This window comes from Periplaneta americana, chromosome 2, assembly GCF_040183065.1.
Source record: "Periplaneta americana isolate PAMFEO1 chromosome 2, P.americana_PAMFEO1_priV1, whole genome shotgun sequence".
NCBI classification, from domain to species: Eukaryota; Metazoa; Arthropoda; class Insecta; order Blattodea; family Blattidae; genus Periplaneta; species Periplaneta americana.
In genome coordinates this window covers 25898969-25925444 of record NC_091118.1, presented here as the reverse complement: position 1 = coordinate 25925444, position 26476 = coordinate 25898969, and the positions used below count along the sequence as shown (strand labels likewise).

Here is a 26476-nt window from a genome sequence, read left to right as displayed (position 1 = left end):
TCAAAACCGAGCCGCGCGCTGGGATGGAAGGCCTGTCCGCTGGCACTGTAACCACAGACGCGCCATACTTATCAGAAGTTGTAAACAACAAGATTTAAACATGTTGACATATTTCACGCCACGCCCTTCCGTGCTGACATCTTATGGTTTACTGTTCACATATTTCCAAATGTGGGAAGATCGCATCTGATTTCTGATCTTGTTTCGTTGTAAGCCTCTCCTCGATGAAACACTTCACGCACAATACAAACATGACTATTACTTTACGGTAATGAAACTTATCAAAGATGTTAATCCGTAATGGAAAAGTTGAATAATTTCTATGGCACATAGGAATTTATATTGCGGTGAATATGTCGTGGGTTTTTCTGGGTATACAACATAGGGATTTAACATTGCCATGAGAAACCTATTGTATCTATAAAAATAATCTATACTAATAATAAATCTGTAGCCAAAATTTTTCTGGTAATTTTCGATTTTCCAAATATAATTGGTGTTAACATGTATAATTAACCATCCTGAAACCGAAAATCGCGTTTTTGAAATTTTTGCTTGTATGTCTGTCTGGATGTTTGTTACCTTTTCATGCGATAATGACTGAACCGATTTATATGAAAATTAGAATATAAATTAAGTTCTTTGTAACTTAGATTTTAGGCTATATGGCATTCAAAATACTTTATTTAAAAGGGGGGTTATAAGTAATATAAAGTAGACACATTAAAACTAAATTATATGTCAATCTTCATTAAACTATGGTTGCATGTAATAACAATTAAGAAACATGTTAAAGGAATTGTCATTGCACCAAATGATTGCTCTCTGGACCAAAATGACCGCATTTTAATTATTTAAATACAATTTAAATTAAGTAACATATTAAACGATTTATCCTTCTATCAAACACGAATGTTCCCTGGTTCAAACGTCCTATTTTAATTATGTATTTACTTTATATTTATTTCTAACAGGTGCAGCGGAGCGCACGGGTACGGCTAGTGAAGAAATAATTTAATCAGTAGGTCAAGTTTAGAAATTACGAGGCATTATCAATTTTGTAAAACAAAAGAACGTTATTTATGGTTGCTGAGTCAGACCTGTTGAAACTCAAATTGTCATTACATAAGTAAATAAAATCTATCAATCTCATCGGCTTTTTAGTGGTTCCCTATCTCGTAAAATTACAAGTTATTTAAAAAAGCAAATGACAATTATTGGTTCTCATTAACACTATAAACCTAAGTACTACGTTTCCTCAAGATATTAATACCGACGGATTGTACATGATCTACAGAAAATTAGTCCACTAGATGGCATAGTTGTTCACATACACGCCTATCACTGGCAGCAATCTGTTATAGCTATAAACAACAATGCAGACGATGTCGCAGTTAAAAGCGACTGATATAAATTTAATAAAACCATTTAAAAAGTAGTGGAACGCCTTTTGTTATTAAATGATTACTGGCCTTTAATCTAAACCTATAAAGCAATGTGTTCTTTTTTAATTTTTTGAGTACTGAATTTGGTAAATATGAAAATAGTGTGAAATACGACTACAATAGGGGTATTGGTAGACCTATTTTATGAAAAATTGTGAAAAATAAATGACAGTCTACCTAAACCATACAATTTATTTTGCTTTAGATTTATTACATATTAATTTTTTTAATATCTTGTTTAAAATCCACAAAACGAAAATGTATTTTCTGATTTGAGATCATATTAAATTATTTAATTTTTGCCTATCTTTTGAATTACAGTTCGAGAAAATAAATTGCAAACGGTAATAAATAGGGCTAGGATTTTGATGAAAATGCATTTTTTTTTAGTAAGCCAGAAACATAGCTGCTTTAGTATTTATGTGTTATGTGATAAACTGAGTGTTTTAAGACATTTGTTAGGGCATTTTTTTTGCGTTTTTTGCCTGTTTCAACTCATAAGAGCATTTTTTGTTTTATTCGGTCATTTTTTAGGCATTTTCATTTAATTTTGGCCATAAATCCCTGTTATTAATGTAAAATAATGTCTATTTCCTTTGATATTTTCTTTACATATTTTGTCCATTAATAATCATTATTTTGTATACTATTTTAATCGGTTTTCTACACAAATATTGCCATTTTAACGTAGTACACCCCACGTAATGGATCAGTCCAACCATCCCTTCAATATAGACTCCTCTATACCTGCTAATTCCAGATAAGAGTGGCCTTGTGGTAGACTACACGGAAATTAAAAGTAAAGTAAATCCATGGTGCTACAGCCCATGAAGGGCCAAGACCGACCAGCCGACTGCTGATCTCACGTCCACATGCCGACGCAGAGGTGAACGATCATACATGGAAACTATATCATATAAAATAATTAATTAAAGTGTACTACTTAGAAAAAATTATGTAAAATTTAATTTAATTATCGTATTTGCTCGCGTAATTTGCGCACTTTTTAATTAACTTTGGCCACTGAAAAATTGGGGTGCGTAAAATATGCGGATTTTTCAAATAAGAGGTCCTGTTCTGAGTTTATCTCAATTAGTATATGTATAGGTAAGTATTTACGGTAGGGCTAATTTTCTATACCGCTAACTTGTCTCTACGAAGGACAAGCATTGTTAAAGTAGCGGGACTTTGGGGTTTCTTTCTGAAGCAGGTACTTCAGTTGCTGGTGAATGACCTACGATGGACTGTAGGGAAGGAAAATCCCTACGACACTGAAAAAAGTATGTACGTAATCCCTACTACACTGAAAAAAATATGTACGTAAAATTTGTGCGCAAAATACACGGAGCAAAAATAAAGTTCAAAATAATCCCTTAAAAAGTAGGGCGCGCAAAATACGCGGGGGCGCAAATTACGCGAGCAAATACGGTACTAGTCTAAATATTAAGTAGTACAAAACCTCTTTTCCTACTAAGGAAATTATGTAAGATCAAATTTTAGGGGATTTTTAAGGACATTTTTTAAAGATTTTTAAGTCATAAATGCATTGTTTTTAGGACATTTTTTCATGATTTATAGGTCATCAAAATCCTAGCCCTAGTAACAAAGCAAATGCACGACCGTGAACAACGCGTTATTTATACCGGTACTGTGATTCCCAATTCGTTCCGTAACTAGCAATGGATGTGGTGACGTCACTATGACTGCTCTGTGGTGGGATGACATTGACGTCTATTGGTTGAGTCAGTCAATGATCATTCGCTTCGAGGTTCGCGCATACTTCAATCGCAAACGAGGAACTTTAACAGTTAACATGAATCTTTTGCCGTCGTGTGTAAAATATGTGTATCACAGCGTTTATTTGCAATTTATGTAAGTTTATATGAATTACTGCTTGTTGAAATTGTGTTGCTCGTTTTATATAAGCCTCCAATTGGAATTTAACATGAACAGCATTCTTCACACCGGCGCTCCTCTGTGTTATAGCTGATCTCGGAGTGTGCAGAGAACTCCAGGATAAGCAAAACGCTGTGTATTCAGGTATGCTTTCAAGACAAAATTTACAAATAACGAATATATAAGAATTGCTTGTGTAATATAAGATGTGATGCAAATTGTGGTAGACATTTCCAATGGATTATGTTTCAGACAAAACTGTCAAGACCACGAGCATATTGAAAATTTGATTTAAAATATTTATAATTTTCTGCACTATGATAAAGTTCTAAATCACTGATACTACTTGAATCAGGCACCGCAATCGTCAACTTATGTTCGTGGATAAAGTGAGGTCAAACAAACGTAAAAAATATCTGTGAAAAGAAGATTTATAATTGAGCCGTTCAGAGCAGAAGTGATGTAAGTCAGAATTTTTACTTTAAACCTCATTACCCAATTTTGACTTACACCACTTCTGCTCTGAACGGCTCAATTAAAGAAAAAATTAAAAGAAAAATTACATAGAACGACATAGTCTAGACACGATTTTCGTAATTATTATTTTTTTGAAAAAAACCTCAATTTTAGTCTTATTTTTAAAAAGTAGTTGAATTTTTTCGAGAACATTTCCTTTAAATTATATTTCATTTCACAGAAAAAAAATGAAATAAATTCACATTTTTTTAAAGCTCAATGTTAGACTGTTTTTGGAAAAGAAAGTGAATAAATATATCGGAACCGTATATATTTAAAAACTATTTTAACTTCACACATATAAAACAAATGAGCTAACAAAAACTAACCTAACGTAATCTAACCTAACCTAACCTAACCTAGCCTAGCCTAACCTAACCTAGCCTAACCTAGCCTAACCTAACCTAACCTAACCTAACCTTACCTAATCTAACGTAATGTAATCTAACCTAACCTAACAGGTTTAAAATTGAAGTTTCTCTTAAAAACTGTGAAAATGTGCCATTTTCGTTTTTTATGAAGTGGAAAATACTTGAAAATAAGCGTTTCCGAAAAAATTTCACTTCTGTTTTGGAAAGCAGCCCTAAAAATTGAGGTTTTCCAGAAAAAAAATTACGAAAATCGTGGATGTGTCGTTCTAAGCAATTTTCTTTTTTTTATTATAAATCTTACCTTCATTACATGTTTGCTTCACTTTTTTCACTTTTTCCACCAACGGAAATCGACGACTGCAATGCCTGATTCAAGTAGTGTTTTATAAACAACCAATTCGGTTTTTAATGCTTTATTTTTCATGTCCTATTTTAGCTATCATAAACCAATTGTTTCATTTTTAAATTCTAAAGAATAATTTAACTCTAACATATATAGTCTCTCACTGCACGAACATTCAGTGATATTGCTACACGTTTGCAGTAGTGCAAGAACTTTCTCATCTTCGGCTCGTAGCGGCCAAACACTCACGTTTTTTTTTTCTTTTTAAATTGCTTCGCTGGTTCCTGTTGTCCTTAAGATCCCAAGAAACAGTTCTGAAATAACAGTTTGGCATAGACTATGCACTGTGTCCGTCATTCTAGTATGTCGTCTGGAAAAGATTGCATAGGCGTATTCCCTGAGATCACGCAACATAGGCCTACTGTTGCAAATGATCAACAAAGAATGTATAAACGACTCGGGAGCGGAACTAATGACCTCACAGTATTTAAAATTGTGATTGAAATAGATGGTGGTACTGAATACTGTTTTATGAATAAATATCCCTCTTAAGATTTGATAAGAAAATGAGTGAAACGTAGACCACGTACTATATTTCTGTTTATATATGAAGAGTTCGCGGGAAAAACGATGAATGTCACAGTTTTCTTAAGGTTGATGTCATTATCTAATTCAATGGATCACTACGAAATTTAATGTTGTTCTTATGAAAAATGGTAAAAAGGAGAATTATCACCACGAATACAGTAATCCTTTCCTTTATTTTCTATAGAAACAGCACTACATCTTGCAGTTATAGACTCAATTAGATCATTATCTAATCCTTAACAGAAATGTGACATTCATCGTTTTTCCCGCGAACTCTTCATATTTCGTTTGATACTGTTACATTTGACTAGTTTACATTGACTATTACACTTTTACTACGTCATACTACTTTTGACCAACAAAACGGACGGAACAACGTGTTTCAACCAATCATGGCTGCTTATCTCTACAATTATTGTTATCACCTCCCTAACATTTGTTTTTATAAACTCCCTAGCATTTGTTTGTTTCTATCACTTTCCTAGCATTTGTTTCTTTGTTTGCCAACATTTCAAACTGCATATTCTTTACGGTGCTATAAAATACGCTTTGCGATCGTCATTTGTTTCCCGCATAGATAGTCAACTGAAAATGGCGGCTCCGTTCAAACGTTTTGGTGAAGCTAATATTAGTGAAATAGAATTTTCATAAGTCAATTAATATTTTATTGTATTAGAGTACTACTTTATTTCTTCTAATCTTTATATACTTTCTTCTAATCGTGAAATAGTCAATTAAATCCCACTCGAGTTTTAATTTTCTTAGATAAATTGATAAAATCAGTTCGAAAAGTAGAACTTTACGGTACTATTTTACGTTAGCCGACTCTACCCGTAATCTTCAATGCCTTCAATTGTTTCTCAAACAATTTCATTTGTCTCCAAAACAACGCTCACGACCTTCTTGATCATTAACAAAATTATGGGAAAACTGCTGAGCAGATTTTAATTAATGACCCCTCATTTTGAAGCTTGGAACCCAAAGATATGCGGAAAAATAGTAGTTTTGAGTGAAATGTCAATTTTCCTACATAATTTTTCTATTTTCCAAAATCCATCTGTCGCCAGTTTTGAGAAATAATGGCTTTTCAGAATAGAAAAAACACGCACACACTAAAATAATAAATATGCTAACATACATTCACTAGTCACATAAGTTAATCCAGCAATATTTGGTAGACCGATATTGTCTGGAGGAAGCATAAAAATTACAGTTCCTAAGGAAGACCAAAAAGTATTACTTACTGATAAAATAAGAATCCTACAAGATTTTGTAATCTCCCGATAACTTCAGCAAGATCTCTTAGCAGGAAAAAGTGATTCTGCCCTTACATTTCAAGACAGTTCACGAAACATGCAACGCTATACAAAGATACTATGTTTATTGTTGGAAAGCATGGCAAACCTGACATTTTCTTTACTCTGACCTAAAATCCACAATGACCTGAAATAGCTACTGCTTTGCTCTCACATGAAAAACACACTGATCGTCCTGACATTGCTACTTGCGTATTCGCATTGAAACTCAAGAACTTAAGTGGATAGGTTCAAGGAAAAGTATTTGGCATAAAAACACCATTCAGAGGAAGTATGTTTCATTACTATAGAAGCAAATAACTTTCAAAATGTCTGGTAGTCTGTCAAAAATATGTATAAATGCAGACAAGAAGTGCATTGAAGTGTTGTAGAGTCAATTCAACAGCAGGAAGGTTGCTATGGAAACAGTTGCGTAATCCGCTAACGTCAGAGATGAACGCTGACGTCAGTCTTCTCCACTCGTGGCTCACGTCCTCACTCCAGTAAAGAAGTTGAATAGCTGGAAGTTACCATATTCACACTAGATGTCCGCAGCGTACAGTGACGGCCAGGAGCGTCTAACTTGCTTAATCAGTGCAGCCAACTGTTGTCATATACAACTGTCTCATTTATCTTCGTTGAGTTTCCTTTCCCTTCTTTATGCTCACTATATTAACAAAAAATTGATGTGAGGAAGATGGAAATCTCTTTACTACACGTGTATACTCTTCAGTTTTAATAATGCCATTTTATGTACCCTTCTTACCGAGTTTGTGGTTTTCTGGTATTTGGTAAGGCATCATCAATGTTTGCTACAATGATTCCGTTTGAAGTATTCAGCGGACTGTACTTATTCAACATTTAATGGAAATAAGACATATTGTAGCATAAATATTCGCCAATATAAAACATATTGAACGGTGATTGCTGTACGGGCTCATTCTTTTATTACGAAATTTTGATGCTGATAAAAAATTCCCTGGTACCACTACCATTTTAATCAGGGACAGGCTTCTATTGCGAGCCGTAGATCTGCTATTTATAAACCTCCTATCACAACTAACTTTTCGAAAAAGAGGCCATTCTAAGAATATCGCATGGAAATAAAAATGAAGAAGTCACATGATCGTATGAAAATCAACACTAAAAAATAAAGTCACATGATCATATGGAAATAAAAGATGAAGAAAAAAGTCATTAGATCGTCTAAAAATCAACATTGAAGAAGTCGGATGATCGTATGAAAATCAACATGAAGAAGTAAGTCACTTGGTCGTATAAAATCAACGATGAGGAAGGAAGTCAATAGTATGAAAATAAAAAAATGAGCAAGGTAGCTACATGATCGTATGAAAATCAACAATGAAGAATGAAGTCACATTATAGTATGAAAATTAAAAAGTGAGTAAGTTACATGGCCGTATAAAAATAAGAATTGAAAGTCACATGATCATAAATAAAAATTAATAATGAGGAATTCACATAATATGAAATTAAAAAAAATGAGGAAGGAAGTCATATGACCATATAAAAATCAACGAGGAAGGAAGTTATGTGATTGTATGCTAAAAGAAAATGTGAAGTCACAGGATCATATGAAAATCAACAATGAATTCACATCATCGTATGAAAATAAAAAAAAAGTGAGGAAGGAATTCACATGGTCATCTGAAAATCAACAATGATGAAGACACTTGATCATATAAAAGCCATTAATGAGGATTTCACATCATCATGTGAAAATAATGAGGAACTCACATGATCGTATGAAAGTCAACAATGAAGATTGTATGAAAATAAAAATGAGGATGGCTGTCTGAATATAAAAATTGAGAAAAGCATTTGAAATGTGGGTATGGAGAAGAATAGAGCGTGTGAAATAGACAGACAGAATTAAAACTGAAGCTGTATTGGAAAGAATGGGTGAAGAAAGAATGATGCTGAAACTGATCAGGAAGAGGAAAAAGAATTGGTTGGGTCACTGGCTGAGAAGACACTGTCTACTGAAGGATGCACTGCAAGGAATGGTGAACAGCAGAAGAGTTCGGGGCAGAAGAAGATATCAGATGATAGACGACATTAAGATACGTGGATCATATGCGGAGATAAGAGAAAGGCAAAAAATAGGAAAGATGGAGAATGCTGGGTTTTCAGTGAAAGACCTGCCCTTGAATGAATGAATGATTATCTTCTATAATACGAGTGCTGGTAGTTTTCCGCTAATTTAATTGAGCTTAACGAATGTTTGCTGTCATGACAGCAAAGATGAGTTTAAAAGCGACATTAAATGACCTCAGGATAACTATTTTCACGAATTGTATTCGGCAAGATAATCCAAATTCGAACAACTGTAATTCTGAACAACTAAAGATTCGAGGTTATAATAATAAGATCCAGAAAAACAGTCGAATCGAAGCAGAGATGATAAGAATAAAAGGCTCCTTGGAATAAAAACAACTGAACATTTAAGGTTATAACAACACTTTTTAAACTCTTTTATCATTGCTTATCTATAATTTTCAACATGTTTAATTTTATTGTAAACGTTTCTACTTACAGTAATTAATTGTGAAATTATTGTAATTAGTTATTGTTGCATGTTGAAACTCACGTAATTGCTTAATTGCTGATATATCAAAGCAGAGACGATGCAAATAAGAACGTAAGAGAAAAAATATCATTTATTAATTTTGAGCACCATGCTTTTAACTATATCAGTGTAATTCGATTCTCATTGGTCACTTTAGCGTCAAAGAGCTCGTTCATTGGCTGAGAAATGTTCTCGAGGGATTATCTAAATAATCAATGAGTATTTCATATAATTGTATGAACATGAACTATGAAAAAGTCACATAATTGCACGAAAATCAACGATGAGGAGGTCGGATGTTCGTACGAAAATCAACAATTAATAGATCACATGATCGAAAATCAACAGTGGGGAAATTATATGATCGTACGAAAGTAAAAAAAAAAAAAGAGAAGTGTAATCACATTGTCGTCTAAAACTCTACATGATCGCATGATCGTTTGAAAATAAAAATTGAGAATATTAGCCACATGATTGTATGAAAATCAACACTGAGGAAGTCACACGATCCGCTGAAAATCTTTTGTTGAAAAATCAGTTTGTAGTAGTTTTTTTCAGAGTATGCAAGTGCCACGAAATTTGTGGCATTTTTATTAACCTTGGGGATAATAGTGGAACTTTTACAGCAGGAAAGACCGCTATATTGTCACAGCATGCAGCGATATCCTGTCTGCATGAAACAGGAAACTGAAGAGGAAAAGGTAAATGTTATGTGTTAATTTGAGACTTTTCATTCAGAACAGAGTTCATTAAGTACGACACGGAACCGCAGCTCCAGTTTCCTTCCGCAGATTTCCATTCTGAAGTAATAATGTTCTATCGCTATCGTTCTGGTCTGGACTCCTGAATCTCAAATTGAGTGGCAGAGATGGTAAGCAGTAGACAACTGACATCGAACGAGTTATTGTGTTATTACTATTTGAGAATTATATCAACAGATTACAGTATTCTTTGTTTAGTGTAAATTAGACACAAACAATTCTATCAGCAATTAAATATGACATCTTGTGATATTATTGGGTGTAAATTATTGGTCCTATCAACAATTAAAGCTATATAAATATAGAAGTAAGTAAAATTTCCTTAGAAATTCAGTGATCTTCATTCCGAAAAGAAAATCCGATTATGGCCTATGTGAGATTATTCTTTGTAATATAGTGAACTTCATATCAGCAATTATATCAAAAATGATTTTGTGTCATTCGATGATCTTTGTATTAGGAATTAAAACTGCGGTTATGTGATACTCTTTGGTGTAATTCACTAAACTTTATGCAAGAAATTTAATATGCAGTTATGTTGTATTGTTTAATATAATTCAGTGATCTTCCAATTAGAAATTAAATGCGCTGTTATCAAATGTACAATTATGTGACGTTACTTTGTTTAATTCAGTGACCATCATATCAGCAAATAAATATACAAGTATGTGATATTATAACGTGTGATTCAGTGATTTTCGTATCAGCAATTAAATCTACACATATGTGATATGTCGTTGATCCAATGATTGTCATATCAGCAACTAAATCTACAATGATGTGATATTATGTCGTGTGATTCAGGATGTTCGTATCAGCAATTAAATCTACAATGATGTAATATTATGTCGTGTGATTTAGTGATATTTGTATCAGCAATTAAATCTACAATAATGTAATATTATATCGTGTGATGCAGTGATGTTTGTATCAGCAATTAAATCAACACTGATGTAATATTATGTCGTGTGATTCAGTGATTTTCGTATCAGCAATTAAATCTACAATAATGTAATATTATGTCGTGTGATTCAGTGATGTTCGTATCAGCAATTAAATCTACAATAATGTAATATTATATCGTGTGATTCAATGATGTTCGTATCAGCAATTAAATCTACAATGATGTGTTATTAAGTTGTGTGATTCAGTGATTTTTTATCAGCAATTAAATATACAATGATGTGTTATTATGTTGTGTGATTCAGTGATTTTCGTATCAGCAATTAAATCTACAATAATGTAATATTATGTCGTGTGATTCAGTGATTTTCGTATCAGCAATTAAATCTACAATAATGTAATATTATGTCGTGTGATTCAGTGATGTTCGTATCAGCAATTAAATCTACAATAATGTAATATTATGTCGTGTGATTCAGTGATGTTCGTATCAGCAATTAAATCTACAATAATGTAATTTTATGTCGTGTGATTCAGTGATGTTTGTATCAGCAATTAAATCTACAATAATGTAATATTATATCGTGTGATTCAGTGATGTTCGTATCAGCAATTAAATCAACACTGATATAATATTATGTCGTGTGATTCAGTGATTTTCGCATCAGCAATTAAATCTACAATGATGTAATATTATGTCGTGTGATTCAGTGATGTTCCTATCAGCAATTAAATCTACAATAATGTAATATTATGTATTGTTATGTATTAAGGGAAATAGAAGGCGAAAAAGGAGAATATAAGGAGAACAAGGGGAATCAAGGTGAACAAGAGGAATACAAGGAGAACAAGGGGATACAAGAAGAATAGGGAGATACAAGGATGAAGGGAAAAGAAGAATACAAGAAAATGTGAAATACAAGTAGAACATGGAAAATACAATGCGAACAAGGGGAATACAAAGTGAACAGGGGGAATACAAGGAGAACAAGGGATATCAAGGGAAACATGGGGATACAAGGCGAGCAAGGAGAATACAAGGAGAACAAGGGGATACAAAGAGAATAGGGGAATAGAAGAACAGGAGGATGCAAGAAGAAGAAGAGTGCAATGATAACAAGGGGAATACAAGAAGAATAAGGTAAATCAAGGTGAACAAGGGTAAGAGAAGGCGAAGAGAGGGGTGCAAGGAGAATAGGGGGATACATGAAGAACAGGCGAAATACATGGTGAATAAGAGAAGAACAAGGGGAATATAAGGATAACAAGGGGAGGACAATGAAAACAAGGAGTATAGAAGGAAAACGAAGGGAATACAAGAGTAACGAGGGGAAGATAAGGAGAACGAGGGATGATGGGGTTGCATTTCTACGTGACGGTCAAATGACGTTACTTTCCCCCCATACCTAGCGAGGAGAAAAACGTACAGTTTTCCTACTTCAAGAAATGAAAAAATTGTACTGAGAGAATTATTGTATTCTGTACAATCTCCGTCCGATATCAACAGAGATCGTACATCTTACACTGAAACCATGAAATAAAGAGATACTGCGTATGATTAAATAAAAATAACTATAAATGACCTTGGAGAGTCGAAATCTTTAAGTCATGGTCATAAATATTATTACTTAAAAGGAAATGCGGTTGTGGGGGAAAGGAAGTCAAGATGATACTACAAATTAGATGGGTGCCAGTTGTCTTCGGCTATTTGCGTCTTTATAGAATGTCTTATTTCCGTCGTTATACTATAAGAAGCGCTGAGACATGTGTTCTCTACTTAGTAGGCTCTTACAACGGCTAGATTCAGAATATAAGTGCTCATCGCTATAGAACAACAATCAAATCATTTAATCTCTATAATATTAAGTTTGTAATACAAAACTAAACTGATGAAGAAGTGCGATAAACGACGAATGATTTTGTAAACAAGAAAGAAATATTGGGTGTATGGGAATATTGTGAGTATTTAATATATTTTTCTTCCTCTTCTTGAAGAATTAACGTAATCTAAACTGCCAAGAATATAGAAATGGCATAGGCTAATTGGTAGCAGAAATTTTTATGTTGGATTGCATACGGAAAATACAGAAATATTTGGAGTGAAATTTTATAAAATTTTTAGTACAGAAATTTCAGTAAGGACAATATGATGCACATGTGGTGGTAACCCTGTAGACAGAGAAATTTTACGTTGTGTGCTGCAGACTACGGTAACAATACAATAATTGTTTGGCTTGTTTTATTCTTTGTAGTTAACAGCAACCAATTTCAGTTATACCACAGTCTAATATATGTGGAGCTTGTTTCCAAAAGGTACCAAATCCAACAGACCTAATTTTACAGGAAATGAAAAAAAAAAACTGCTCATGGCCTTAAAAAATATTATATACTGTTATGACTTCGTGTCACTATTCTTTACATGTCATCAATCATATTTAGGCATATATTTAAGATATTTCACACATTTATAAGAAGTTATTGATGGTTTTAGTTTGGATTTGGTACATTTGGCAACAAAATTGGATGTGATACATATTGGCATGAAATAATTCAGTATTATGAATGGGGATGTACAGTACAGGAATTATTTACTATCACTGTAAAAGTGAATACATAATTCAACATTTTTCATTTCACAAATTTAGGCTATGTTTCCTGTTATAATCATCATAATTAACATCAGTGTTATCCTCATCCTCTGTTCTAACAACAGACTCAAAATTTATAAAATTACTATAGGCCTAAAGTGGGAGTTTGATAATGTCACAATAGCCCATGGATGCTAGCAAAACTTTCAAATCTTTTTTCTCAGCATCCTGAACATGACTTTGATATTGGCATGGAATAACTCAGTATTATGAATGGGGATGTACAGGAATTATTCTCAAACACTATAAAATTAAATACATATTATTAAATATTCTTAATTAAATTTCACAAAATAGAGGCTGTGTTTGTTCTAATCATAATTAACAACAATGTTATCCTCATCCACTGTTCTAACAACAGACTCAGAATTTATAATATTACTGTAAAATGGGAGTTCGTTAATGTCACAGCCGCCCAAACAACTAATACGTCACCACAATAGCCAATGAAATTGCTGCACAACTCGTGACATATCAGTGACGCAAAGTTGAGAACCAATAGGAACACAGAGATTTGGTATGTTTTGGCATCAAACTCAGCATGGATGTGGTATTTTCTGCTGTAAAACACTGTTTTCAGTGACTTCTGGAGATATGATTTGGTACTTTTCGAGAGAAATGGTTAGTGTTTCCGTTCTAGAGGTAGCTAAGAATGTGCTGCCATCTGTAACTCATTTTTCGAAAATTGTGGATTTGGTACCTTTTGGAAACAAACTCCACATATACAGTCATTAAGCTGCAATAAAAAGTACACAATTATATTCATAAAGTTTTTAAACATATACTGTAGTACTGGTAATAAACCGAAACATATATTTTGAACTAGAAAATTTATTCGCCATTAAAATTGTATAATTTTTTACTTTGTCACAAGTTTAATTATCTTACACCCAATATAAAATAATGTAGGTAACTAAATTTACCGATTTTTATAGGTACCGGTATCTATACTTAATTGTATGTGATATAAGAGCTGAGTTTCCTGTTAAAACTTATTCTCTTGTTAACATAAAATACACTAAACCTGTTCAAAACCTTTTCAAAACGAAACCTGTTCAAAACAAAGATAGGTCTATTAGAGCAATAGGTTCAAAACAATACAGACTTGGCATCACAAACACATATAATAATATGATAAGAGAAACGATAATAATAGGATACGTATGATTCGATCTACAACCTAATGATCTAAATACATTTGTACCTCAACGTGGTAACGCTGTAGTAAAGAATTATTATATAATAATATAAGCGATATAAATAGGGCAATATTTGATATCTCTATAACCTTACTTTGTAATAATATTATTAGTATTCAATAGTAGTCACCTACGACTTTCATTTTTCTTATTATTTATCTATCATGGCCTACTGTACCAGGTTATGATTTATACATGTTTCACGATGACTTACTCTACAATACAGAATTTAAAGAATAATATCAGCCAATAAAAAATTGCCCTACACGTGCAAAATCATTACCAACTGCTACTGAGTGGTTAAAACAGTGTTAACGACTGTTATAGTTAATTGTTGGTTATTTTAAACAAAATACTGTTGAAGAAATGGAAAATACATTAACAAAACGTTAAAAATAAACATGGTGTTAATTTAACACTAGTTAAGCCAAATTAAACATTTCTTGGCGACACTGGCCATATGTGTTTTAATATTATATGAAAGGACTTAAGTTTCAGGTCAGTAGCGGCTGGTGGTCAAATTAATGATTGTGCTACAATCTCTATATCGGCCTACTGTATACACTTATATGTATTTATCTTAATCTGAGACTCGCCTAGTGACGAATTATGAAGTCCATACGACGTTCCTTCCTACTGCAGAACTTGTCAATTACCCTGGAGTTAAACCCGTCCATCTTGGACATCATACTCATTTCTATTGACAGTATTGCAAGAGCAGTGAGGCGAACGTTTTTATGCGTTTAAAGAAAGAAAAACATCTTTCTGGCTCAGCAGTGGTCATTGGTGTTGTAACCAAAATATTTAACAACTTCGTTACTTCACAGAATGGATCCTGTGAATTGTTGGAGGCTATGTTATGTATTGTAACAATTGAACAGCTCCATCTATATTTCGGAAGTCGGTCTTCCATAAGGAACTCCAAGTTGTATCTTTAACACTCTTTTGTTTAGTACAGTATAGCTGTTGACAGCAACTTCAAGTTCGTGTTCAGGAAAATTATGCGAAAAATTGTCAAAAAATTTGCTGTTTAACAATTTTGTTGCGTCTAGGTAGCTGAAAGACTGAAATGATAAGTAGTTTCCAGAATTATAATGTCACGTAATTCCTTGGCTTCAATTTTCTGGACTGACATTCAGGAGGAACCTCAAAAACCAGGTAGATGGCAGCAGTGGTTGGACACTTGAATTACCAAACACATTGTACATAGTTCCGAGTTCTTCCACAAACAAGCACTCTTTCGTTACGCTTTACTTTTGCATTCTCCAAGCTGTGTTGTGCTGAAGCTGACTACAGCACTTCCCCGCGTAAAAATAGCCAATCAGAGCAGTGATTTCAGCTTCGCAAATGCGCATTAACTGTCTACATTCTCATGTAAGTTCTGAGTAGCACAACGAACCCCCTGAGGCACCAAAGAGCGAAGAGCGAAGACTAAACACTCTATAACGCGTCATGAACATAACCACGGGAAATGTCAATGGCAGATCAGATACTATGGTATTGCAAATACATTATTTGAGCAAAAATTATCATTGTGCTGTAGCACTGTAGCACATAAGGACGGGCCGCCCCTGTTTCAGGTTCGTATTTAAATTACTGTGTTATGTTTTCCGTTTGGTTGCAGTTGTGGACTTGACGACTCCTTAACAATGGCGAAAATGTAACCTGAACACAGGAGAATGTGGGCAAGAGTGATTTTTGTGTTCATAATTATTGTGTTGCAATGCCAAGGCAAACGAAGGCAACTTCCTTGTCCAGGAACAGATGTAAGTATTGAAACGATATAAGTCTAATCACAAGTCTATTACTTAGAAAATAAAGTAACTCAGGACTTTATATATAGTGATGCAATAACGCTGAAACCGCTTACACAGTAAGATTATTTGCTTGAGGTCTAGCTAGTAACAGGTTCCGCTAGGCAGGCAAGTATAGCCATATGCCTAAGAATGTGTGCTGATTAATGCAGTGATTGCGTGTAAGAAAGCTAAAAATATGTAAAAACTGCAGAAGCATTTTTCTGTATAGTAAATTGCGGACTTTAAACAATATTATGTATTTTTAAACTGAATGTCAGGCTTGTAAACTTCCACCACGTAGCGATAAACTTCGAATTTACAGCTTTCTTCATCTGTCATATTATACTATTTCTCTTATCTTTACCCATTGTTGAAGACTAGCTCATCACATGTACTTATTGTGTTGTGTATTGTTTCAGAACTACGCAAAGGATGTTTGTCTAGGTAAGTAAAATTCAGTTTTTTAATTAATAAGTAAATGGACCTATAATGGACACTTAAATAATCACTTACCAGTATTTGTACAGGGACCATTTTATTTTTACTAACATTTTTAATATTAACTTGCCTATACTTCTGGATCAACGCCGTTTGCTACCCCCTTCCGCGACTGGAGTTCGATGATACTGGCGTACTATACAAACAAATCACTTTACTAGGTATAGGAGGGAAGAAAAGTAGTTCATCCATTTACGTAAACTAGGAAATATTGCGTTTTTGAGTTTGATCATTTTCATTGGATTTTTGTTTAATCAAAATGCAGTACTGTATTAACAATGAGTGTTTTTACTTACGAAGTGAGCTGTCCATGTGGACGTATTCATTATGCAGTGTATATTATACTGTCTACAGCACATTAGCGTACAATATAGAGAATGAAGTTAAATTTAAAAATAATCATAATATGGATATTTAAACACATTTTTTAAAATGGTGGACGTTTATTTCGATACAGTCTTCAGTTCTTTTGTGCATATTATCGCACTATAGACTATTGTACCTAATTTCAAATACCAGTTTCGTCCTTCGTACTAGTAACTCATGTTGAAATAATTCTGTACCTACTTTATAAAAGAGTACCTTACGTACTGTAAATTCAATCTTCACTTCTGCCCGACCCTCACAGATAAAATTACTCAGACATACTATCTACTGTCCGTCCAAGGGGTTTTGTCGTTGGGTCGTTAATTACATAACGAGGCCCTTTCATTTAAATTATTTTAAATAGTTGTATAATATTACGTAGACGTCCAATTCCTAACAGAAAGTAATATTTTCAGAAAAGAGCTAAGACAGCCCAGTCACTAGCAGGCGAATAAAAGCTGGTGGGGGAAACCGGGATGCGACGTAGGCAAATGGACGACAGTACTTGTCCGAAAATGATTCAATATTGAAAGCTCTTTCGTCACTGGAAAACGCGAACATATTTTTGGAATGTACTGTTTACTGTGACCGTAAGGCTACTATAACTGTATATGCGGCCTTGGATCTGTGTGGAGGACGATTGAACTTCATTAGTAGAAGGGGTGGGAGTGAAGTACATTAAAAAACTCAGGTACAATAGAAATTGAAGTAAAAATAAAATGATGTCCCTGTACTACTGCTGTCTAAAATTCAGAAAACACGTAGACATATCTTTCTACCTAAATAAGACAGGCTTTTGTCTTTATATATGGACTTGGATACCTAAGATTTTCAAAACGGTTTTACTTGAAGTTTCCACGATAGGCCTACTCGGAAAGTATTCAGAACCTTCGAAACTAATGCTATGAAATTGTGTTTTCATATTAATCTGTTTTTAAATTTGATTGTTAAGAGATCTCTAATAATCTCAAGCAATTAATGTAGCCTATCTATTTTAAATATGTGGTACAATAAAGCTACGCTCCAATTAAGGTAGCTATATAAAATTAATTCGCAATATAGTAGAACAAACAATATACAATAAACGTAAAAAAATGCAATGAAATAATACTACATTGACATCATTTTATTTTTACTTGCATTTTTATTGTACCTGCATTTCTGAATGTACTTCACTCTCACCCCTTTACTAATGTCCTTGCTCCCGTCAGACACACAAACTTACGGCCGCTGTTGCATTCGAAGTCTTCAAGCAGTGAAGTAAACACTGCAGTGTATAGTGTGTTTCATAAATATGATTGCGTTTTCTATAGAAGAAAGAACCTATATTAATAATATCGTACTAAAAAATTATATTCAAGAAACGATAAATTCAATTTGAGAGAATATGCTTCAAAATGTTTTTAATAATATTCGTACTGAATTGAAGACTGCATTGTAATGAACGGCAACCATTTTCAGCAACTTGTTTAAAAATTCAGATTAGCTTTTTTTGAATTGAGGTGGCTAGAAGCAAAGGAATGCTAGTGACATTTGTAATAACATGAGTTAAGTACATCCAGTGTAAGCAAAAGTATCTAAAATTTTAGTGGCAAAGAGATATTTTAATCGCATCACACATTAAAATTTAAATAAAAATTTCACCGATTATACGAAAGCTTAAATATTTGAACCCCATTTTCTCAAAAGTAACTTAAGTGCACTTACAGCCCTTTACTTATGACCCTCTCAATTTAAATGCACTCTCTATATTGTATGATAACATCAATAATTAATATGCTAAATAAAGTAGACATTACATAACGAACATAGTCGCCTGAAAAGTTGAGTTTTTGAAAAAAAAATGTTACTACTCTACTGTATTTTGATAAATTCCGTAAAAGTGATGATCAAACTGAAAATCGTAATTTCGTATTTCCCTACAACATAAATGGATACACTACTTTTCTCTCCTCCTATACCTAGTAAAATAATTTGTTTACATATTGCACTAGCAACATCAAACTCCTGTAATGGAAGGGGGCAACAGTGTTTCCGAGTATAGCCAGGTTAATGTTAAAAATGTTGGTAAAAATAAAGTGATGTCCCTGTATAATATACTTCTTCTTTAGAACTGATTCCTAAAGTGCAGGTCATATCTTATGAATCATCCTGTATTACTTTCTATTGACACTGTTAAACAGAACTGATTTATTTCACTGTAGTTATTTTAGTTTTTATGGGTATTCTGTGCTTGGTAAAATTTTCAAATATATACAGATGAAACTTCTAAGGTTGAATGTTATGTGTCAAGTCATACCTTAACAACAGCTTAGTGATTAAATAAAAAATATATACTTTTTTACCAGAGGGAAGAGACTGCTTACGTGAAATGCCGGACTTCAAATGGAAGATTAAACCAGAAAGTGGCTTTGTCACCGCGGTATTCAAAAGCCTTTGTACAGGAAGGTACACATTCTCGCTGGAAACACTTGACAACCCAGAAGAAACGAAATGTAATGGAAGTGAATTTGGCATTGCAACTCTCTCAAAGCCTCCTGGTAATGATTCGGAATGGTTTTCGCATTCTACGAGAGAGGTGCTGATTATAGACGAGAACGAAAGGTCTATATACATGAAGGGAAACTACGCGTCCTGTAAGGAGGTAATAGGCTACATATTATCGCTATTTACTAACAGCAGTTTATTGTACAGGATGTTCTTATTTTTAATCCTTAGAAATTTAAATGTTTTATTTCATCTTCGGAATATGTATGATAAGAACTTTCTTGTGTTAAATTTTAACGTACCTTATTAACATGTTTCGATCTATTTTCGGTCATATTCGGAACTGGTCGTTGTTGATCTTAGGGCCTCTTGTTTCCTGTGTGGATGCGTTCGTAGTGTAGAGTCAAAGAGTGTGTGTGTTTTGAAATTGAGTTATGTGTTGAGAATATCGTTGGGGTGTGTTTTCGTGTGTCTGTATATTTCATAACCATGTATGGTGGGTCCCTATCACCACGGCATGGCGCGTCCTCAGGTTGCGGATAGAGGAGACGGCCTCCAGATATGGAGGGTAGCTGCGAATATATTGAATAAGCAGTCGTGGACAGCCGATAAGGGGTGGTCCTCCAGCTTGGGGGTTGGGCGAAGGGCTAACAACCCATCACCGTAAAAAACAGCTTGTTACGAATTCCTACAGTAAGCCTCGGAATAGGACTGATTCTCTGGCACGACCACAGCAAAGGAATAAGGTTTTGAGATTTGGCACTTGGAACGTAACTAGTCTTTATAGAACAGGAGGGGTAACATTAGTAGCAAAAGAACTAGCTAGATATAGAATAGACTTCGTAGGAGTACAAGAGGTTAGGTTAGATGGGAATGGCATATCACAAATAGGAGATTACTTGTTGTATTATGGGGAAGGAAACAATAATCACCAATTAGGAACAGGATTCTTTGTACATAAAAGAATAAAATCAGCAGTAAAAAAGGTCGAATTTATCAGTGACAGGTTATCATATTTAGTACTTAAGGGTAGATGGTGCGACATCATAGTTATAAATGCTCACGCCCCTACAGAAGAGAAAGACGACTATATAAAGGATAGCTTCTATGAGGAATTGGAACATACTTTTGATCAGTTCCCTAGATATCATATGAAAATTTTATTGGGGGATTTCAACGCTAAAGTAGGACGGGAGGATATTTTTAGACCAACTATTGGAAAAGAGAGCCTACACGCAATTAGTAGTGACAATGGAGTTAGATTAGTCAACTTTGCCACATCGAAAAATTTAATTGTCAAAAGTACAACATTCCCCCATAAGGATATACATAAATATACTTGGACTTCTCCAGATGGATTGACACACAACCAAATAGATCACGTCTTGATAGATAAACGGAGACATACTAGTATAGTAGATATTCGAACTTTCAGAGGTGCAGACTGTAATTCTGACCATTATTTGGTGATTGGAGAATTAAGAGAAAGATTATCAGTAGCCAAGCGAGTAGAGCAACAAGTTAATATTACTAAATTCAATATTTTGAAATTAAAGGACGAGGAAGCTAAGCAAAATTATCAGGTCGAAATTTCGAATAGGTTTGCCACTTTAGAAAGTTCCGACGAAGTTGAGAAAGAATTAGATGTTAATAGCGTGTGGGAAAATATCAGAGATAGTATCAAAATTGCAGCTGAGCAGAGCATAGGTTATTATGAAACTAAGAAAAAGAAACCGTGGTTTGATGAAGATTGTTGCATGGTAGTAGAAAGAAGGAAACAGGCAAAATTGAAATTCTTACAGGATCCAGTTGAGGAGAATAGAGATAATTATTTCAATGAAAGACGGGAAGCAAGTCGTACACTTAGGAATAAAAAGAGAGGTTACTTGAAGGAAAAACTGAATGAGGTAGAAACAAATAGTAAGAATAAAAACATTCGAGATTTATATAAGGGTATAAAGGAATTTAAGAACGGATATCAGTCAAGGGTAAACGTGATCAAGGATAAGAATGGTGACTTGCTTGCAGACTCTTCATCAATCCTAAACAGATGGAAAAACTATTTTGCGCAACTACTAAATGTACATAGGCCAAATAGAAATGATCCGGACGATATTGAAATACAAACTGCTGAGCCATTTATACCCGAACCCACGATTTCAGAAGTCGAAATTGCGATAGAAAATCTGAAAAAGTACAAGTCTCCAGGTATCGATCAAATTCCAGCAGAATTAATACAAGAGGGTGGAAGTGCATTATATAGCGAAATTTATAAACTTGTACTTGCTATTTGGGAAAAGGAAATTGTACCAGAACAATGGAAGGAGTCCATAATTGTACCTATTTTTAAAAAGGGGGACAAAACGAACTGTGGTAACTTTCGAGGAATATCACTTTTGTTGACGTCGTACAAAATTTTGTCCAATATTCTTTTGAGGAGATTAACTCCGTACGTAGATGAAATTATTGGGGATCATCAGTGCGGTTTTCGGCGTAATAGATCGACTATTGATCAGATTTTTTGTATTCGGCAGATAATGGAGAAAAAATGGGAGTATAAGGGTACAGTACATCAGTTATTCATAGATTTCAAAAAGGCATATGACTCGGTTAAGAGGGAAGTATTATATGATATTCTTATTGAATTTGGTATTCCCAAGAAACTAGTTCGATTAATTAAAATGTGTCTCAGTGAAACATACAGCAGAGTCCGTATAGGTCAGTTTCTATCTGATCCTTTTCCAATTCACTGCGGGCTAAAGCAGGGAGATGCACTATCACCTTTACTTTTTAACTTCGCTTTAGAATATGCCATTAGGAAAGTTCAGGATAACAGGCAGGGTTTGGAATTGAACGGGCTACATCAGCTTCTTGTCTATGCAGATGACGTGAATATGTTAGGAGAAAATACACAAACGGTTAGGGAAAACACGGAAATTTTACTTGAAGCAAGTAAAGCGATCGGTTTGGAAGTAAATCCCGAAAAGACAAAGTATATGATTATGTCTCGTGACGGGAATATTGTACGAAATGGAAATATAAATATTGGAGATTTATCCTTCGAAGAGGTGGAAAAATTCAAATATCTTGGAGCAACAGTAACAAATGTAAATGACACTCGGGAGGAAATTAAACGCAGAATAAATATGGGAAATGCCTGTTATTATTCGGTTGAGAAGCTCTTATCATCCAGTCTGCTGTCCAAAAATCTGAAAGTTAGAATTTATAAAACAGTTACATTACCGGTTGTTCTATATGGCTGTGAAACTTGGACTCTCACTCTGAGAGAGGAACATAGGTTAAGGGTGTTTGAGAATAAGGTGCTTAGGAAAATATTTGGGGCTAAGCGGGATGAAGTTACAGGAGAATGGAGAAAGTTACACAACACAGAACTGCACGCATTGTATTCTTCACCTGACATAATTAGGAACTTGAAATCCAGACGTTTGAGATGGGCAGGGCATGTAGCACGTATGGGCGAATCCAGAAATGCATATAGAGTGTTAGTTGGGAGACCGGAGGGAAAAAGACCTTTAGGGAGGCCGAGACGTAGATGGGAGGATAATATTAAAATGGATTTGAGGGAGGTGGGGTATGATGATAGAGACTGGATTAATCTTGCACAGGATAGGGACCGCTGGCGGGCTTATGTGAGGGCGGCAATGAACCTTCGGGTTCCTTAAAAGCCATTTGTAAGTAAGTAAGTATATTTCATAATTTGTGTGTTGAGTTTCTGGCTTTTTGGTTGGATGTGCAGTATTTCCATGTCTGTGTTGATGTCTCTGTAGGTGTGGTTGGCATTTTTGTGATGTGTTCTGCATATGTGGAGGTGTTTTGTAATTTTGTTATGGCTGTGATGTGTTCTTTGTAACGTGTTTGAAATGATCTGCCTGTCTGTCCTATGTAGAAGTTGTTGCAGGTGTTACACTTGAGTTTGTATACGCCTGTGTGGTTGTATTTGTTTGTTTGTGTTGTTTGTGTGTTGAGATGTTTTTGTAGAGTGTTGTTTGTTCTGTATGCGATGTTTTAGTTTAATTTATTGAATGAGGTTGCAATTTTATGTGTGTTTTTGTTTTCGTACGTTAGTGTGATGTATTTTTTGTGTTCTTGTGTTTGTGTTGTATTCTTCTGTTTTTTTGTGGTTTTGTTTTGTCTTACGTATTATATTGTCTATTATGTTAGAGTTGTATGGTTTTATTTCACTCATCAAAAGTCTGTTTAATTTACCTATTCTAAGTCCACGGTTAGGAACTTAATTAAGCTATTGTTTTATTCTTACAGGAAGCGGAGCGAGAAAGAACACTATTATAATGATCTGCTTTAAAAATTGTTTTATTAAGAACTACCAGTAAAATATTAAGTTCCTGAAAAAAATTGTTAAGATGCGTGCTTTCATACACACACAGAATGAACAGTAAGTATGGAATATTGCTAATAACTTCTGAAATTTTAATTTTACAAAAAAAAAAAAGTTTTATACAAAAACTGTTGGAGATAAACCATAGCATATGATACCAATGTTCGAAAAAAGTTAGTTATTCAGGCATACAAAGTTTGATAGTAAACTTATTTTTTTTAATGGCACCCTATATTAAAATTTACATAGGGTAGAGTCAGGTAGTATCGGACATCGGGTAATATCGGACAGTGAGTTTCTTTCATCTACCACACCATGATAGTACCTGATTGACATGGTTACGTTTCTGTGATGTCGCATAGAGAAACGTAACCATGTCATTCAGGTACTACCATATGGTGGTAGATGAAAGAAACGCACTGTCCGATATTACCCGATGTCCGATACTACCCGACTCTCCCCTATTCCGAATCTCCATTAAATTTTACTTATATATGTATAGAAATTTTACCCATTCACCTGTTTAATGTATTTTAACTATTTATTAAATTTGTTTCGTGGGCTTGAAACTTGAGACAAATATATAAAATCATGTTGAGTAAACCATAAAACTAAACAAAACACGACCATCAACTAAACTTGACAACAGATACTCAAAATGAGGATCTTCACGTCAAACAATGTTCCAGTCTATCACGGAAACAGTCCATTGTCTTTCTTACAGTTACATGACTGACCTGTTCCATCTCATATCTGCAATACACTATTTTCGTAATAGGCTTGGACATTGTTTGGGTGTAAACGGTTCTCATTTTGAGCATATGTGGCAAAGTTTGGTTAGTGATGGTGTTTTGTTTAGTTTCATGGCCTACTGAACATGATTTTACATACTTATTTGTCTCAAGTTTGAAGCCCACGAAACAAGTTTAATAAACAGTTGAAATACATAAAACGGGTGAATGCGTAAGATGTCTACGCATTCGTACGCAACATTTAATGGAGATTCGGAATATGTAAATTTTAATATAGAGTGTCATTAAAAATTAAGCTTACTGTCAAGCCCTGTATGCTTGAATAACTAACTTTTTTTTCGAACATTGGTATCTTATTCTATGGTTTATCTCCAACATCTTTTGTATAAAACGTTTTTTTAATAAAATTAAAATTTAAGAAGTTATTAATAATATTCTTTATTTATTGTTCACCCTGTATATACATATATTAGGCGGCGAATTCATAATTCATTTTTACGTTCGGAAATAATGATGACTTTTGTTGAAAAAATGTAATCCTGTAAAAGATAGTGCAGGACTTGAAGACACCTCCTAAAGTAATCGTGTCTTCGAAGGTATTTTTTGTACAAATAACTTATCTGATGTCAATAAGACAATAAAAACATATCATTCATATCGAAAATTGGGAATATGACCAACTCCAATGACACATTTTTTTTGTTTTTAATAATGGAGGAGAGAAGGAATTGGCCATCCTACCCCATTAATTCTTAGCTTATTCGATACTTACTGGAGTAATTAAAATGCAAAGGAAATTTTGAAAATAGTTTGGTTGTATGAAAAAATTGAAATTTGCAATAAAATGAAGGTAACATTGAATGTAAAAGTGATGTAATGAATTTTTAATCAAGCATAGATTGTTAACATTTACATTTCTCTTTCAGAAGGTGTATATACATTTCAATATGGTCTATTCTAGTTGCTACAGATTAAAAGTGTGGAAAGACAACAACTCTAATAGTACTCTTGTTTCAAAACCAAGATATATATCCACAAATTTAACGAAAAATGAAATTCTTGACAAATATCAAGACCCCATTTTGAATTCTTATTATGATGCAGCTGAGTAAGTAATCAAATAAACATTGCTAAAATAATAATATTATTACTTACTATTATAATTTAATACAGCGTGACAAAAAATTCGTTTGACAAATGAAAGAAGAACTATGTTTTGAAATGTCAGACGTGATAAACGAGTTCATGTAAAACAAAACTAGTAACAACTATATATACTTTCTGGGAAAATCAACACTACAACATTGTTATATTAAGTTATTCGTTACATTTTTCTCAGATAAACATAATTTAATTTAATGCTGCTACTGCGATCAAAAGTCTGCATAGAGTACATATACTACTAAAAGCATTCAAATTGCGCTACATCAAGACAATCTCAAATCGATTATGACATTTTTCTGGAATGCTTAAGTGTTACTTGTGAAAATTGCTGGTGAGTTAATTATTTGTAGTCGTCTATAGCTACAAAACGTTTTTATCCATATACCTTCATAGAAAAATGTTAAGAAGTCTGGAGACCGTGGAGGCCATAACCGAAGTCCTCGTCGTCCATTCCATTGTATATAAAACATATTATAGAGTTTCTGATGAACTATCGTAGCA

The 26476-nt window shown here is 33.8% G+C and overlaps 1 protein-coding gene across 5 annotated transcripts in view; it reads left to right on the top strand.

The window, feature by feature from the left end:
* The first annotated feature begins 3183 nt into the window (after positions 1-3183).
* Positions 3184-26476, top strand: part of LOC138691027 (uncharacterized) — a 55251-nt gene continuing 31958 nt past the window's right edge. For 3 of the 5 annotated variants that reach the window (XM_069812710.1, XM_069812676.1, XM_069812701.1), the window contains exons 1-5: positions 3184-3485; positions 16180-16321; positions 16771-16795; positions 19564-19859; positions 25738-25919. In XM_069812710.1, coding sequence (XP_069668811.1) covers positions 16235-16321; positions 16771-16795; positions 19564-19859; positions 25738-25919 — 590 coding nt within the window. In that variant the 5' untranslated portion in view covers positions 3184-3485; positions 16180-16234. Of the gene's footprint in view, positions 3486-9894; positions 9916-16179; positions 16322-16770; positions 16796-19563; positions 19860-25737; positions 25920-26476 lie in introns of those variants that run through there. The other 2 variants (XM_069812683.1, XM_069812692.1) reach the window with 2 other exon arrangements.